Source organism: Hippocampus comes, unplaced genomic scaffold, assembly GCF_001891065.2.
Source record: "Hippocampus comes isolate QL1 unplaced genomic scaffold, H_comes_QL1_v1.1 scaffold371, whole genome shotgun sequence".
Classification (NCBI taxonomy): domain Eukaryota; kingdom Metazoa; phylum Chordata; class Actinopteri; order Syngnathiformes; family Syngnathidae; genus Hippocampus; species Hippocampus comes.
The window spans coordinates 175-1,778 of record NW_017805065.1 but is presented as its reverse complement, the minus strand read 5'-3'; the positions used below and the strand labels follow the sequence as shown (position 1 = coordinate 1,778).

At 54.6% G+C, this 1,604-nt stretch overlaps 1 protein-coding gene across 3 annotated transcripts in view; it reads left to right on the top strand.

Annotated features, from left to right (window-relative positions):
* col9a1a (collagen, type IX, alpha 1a) overlaps positions 1–1,389 on the top strand; it is a 33,484-nt gene extending 32,095 nt beyond the window's left edge. For 2 of the 3 annotated variants that reach the window (XM_019864481.1, XM_019864480.1), the window contains exons 29-31: positions 414–468; positions 544–732; positions 1,229–1,389. In XM_019864481.1, the coding sequence (XP_019720040.1) occupies positions 414–468; positions 544–732; positions 1,229–1,374 (390 nt within the window). In that variant the 3' untranslated portion in view covers positions 1,375–1,389. The remainder of the gene's footprint in view (positions 1–413; positions 469–543; positions 733–1,228) is intronic. The other variant, XR_002167564.1, reaches the window with a different exon arrangement.
* The last annotated feature ends 215 nt before the right edge of the window (positions 1,390–1,604 follow it).

The window sequence follows — 1,604 nt, the reverse complement described above, 5'->3', positions numbered from 1 at the left end:
ACACCCAAAAAAAAAAAAACACGTGAGCTGTGATTGGTTGTTACCTGAGGAACTGTGATGTCATTTTCAGTCCACAGCAAGTAGGCAAACGGCCGCCGCTTCGGACGGAGGAACACAACGCAATTTTGCCGGTATCCATCCACCCGTGGTCCGATTCCGCGTATGCTCACCGGGGTCGCGGGCGTCCGTCTTGGGGGAAGGAGGCGGGGCGCTCCCTCAGCTGCTTGCCAGAACAATCGCAGGGCGCACATCCAAAGGGGACCTGCAATTCAAAGAAAATTTTGGACTTTTGACTTCCCCTCCAAACAATGCATAAAAAACAGAATTTTGACGAGAGATGAAAGGCTTAGAAATGGAGATTCCGCTCGAACGGGACCGACGGAGTAAAATCGTTTGTGCTTGTGTTGACGCAGGGCAAATCGCCGACAGACACGCACATCAAACAGGTCTGCATGAGAGTCATGCAGGGTGAGTCGTCATCGCCGTCGGCGTCGTCGCCGTCGCCGCGGTGGTCCTGATGATCGTCTCGGTGCCGCTTCACAGAGCAGCTGGCCCAGCTGGCGGCCAGCCTCAGCAGACCCGAGTCGGGCGTCTCGGGGCTCCCCGGGCCGCCGGGCCCGCCGGGCCCCCCGGGCCCCAGCGGTGAAAACGGCTTCCCGGGTCACACCGGGTCCAGAGGGCTTCCCGGTCTCAAGGGGCCGCCCGGGCCGCTGGGCCGCAAAGGACCCAAAGGTGGGACCGCCCAGCTACGCCTCCCCAATCGCTCGGCGGAAGAGACGCCGGCCGGCCCACACGCGCGACTCAATGTCGGAAAAGTTCGACCTTTACAAGACAACAAAATAATCATACGAACTTTATTTTGTCGCGAGTCGCATCGAAAAATCGATTCGATGAACCAAATGGAACCGTTCTCCATTTAAATGAATCGAGGCCCTTTCTTTTTTCGTCTTTGTTGATTTTCTTTTTCAGGAAGATGAGATTGTACGAAGATGAGGATTTCATTTGCAAATGCCATACAAATTTAAAATTCTTTCTTTGGAACGCAACCTTTTTTTTCAACAAAATTAATTTCTTGCGTAGCTCAACTTCTTTGTTGAACGTCCTGAATATTTGCGCGTGCCCCCCCCCCCCGACCCGTCATTGGAAAACGACCGTTTATCCCGCCCAAGCGTGGAAATATTTTCAATTGAACATGTCATGCAACAACATGATCTGTTTTCGTCCACAGGGGACCAAGGGGAGAGGGGGGCCCGGGGCCCCACCGCCCATGGACCCAAAGGCATTGCGGGCACTCCTGGTTTGCCAGGTAAGCCACAGCTGGGAGCACGGCAAACGCTGGGAAATGAATCCATATTTCGATGTTGGCTTCTTTAGATCATCAAAGAAAAAAAAAAATGACGAATGTGCTAAACGGCGCGGCGTGTGTGCGTGCGGGCGGGCAAGTTCCCGCCTGCGGGCGCCATCGAGTGACGTTGCGCGATTTTGCCGCCGTCCGTGAAGGGGGTTCATGACGTTCACCGACAAAGATCGTCCATTCAAACAGGAGTCATGCTTCGTTGTCAAACCGCGCTGATGTGCTCGCGGAAAATTAGCATCGACGGCCG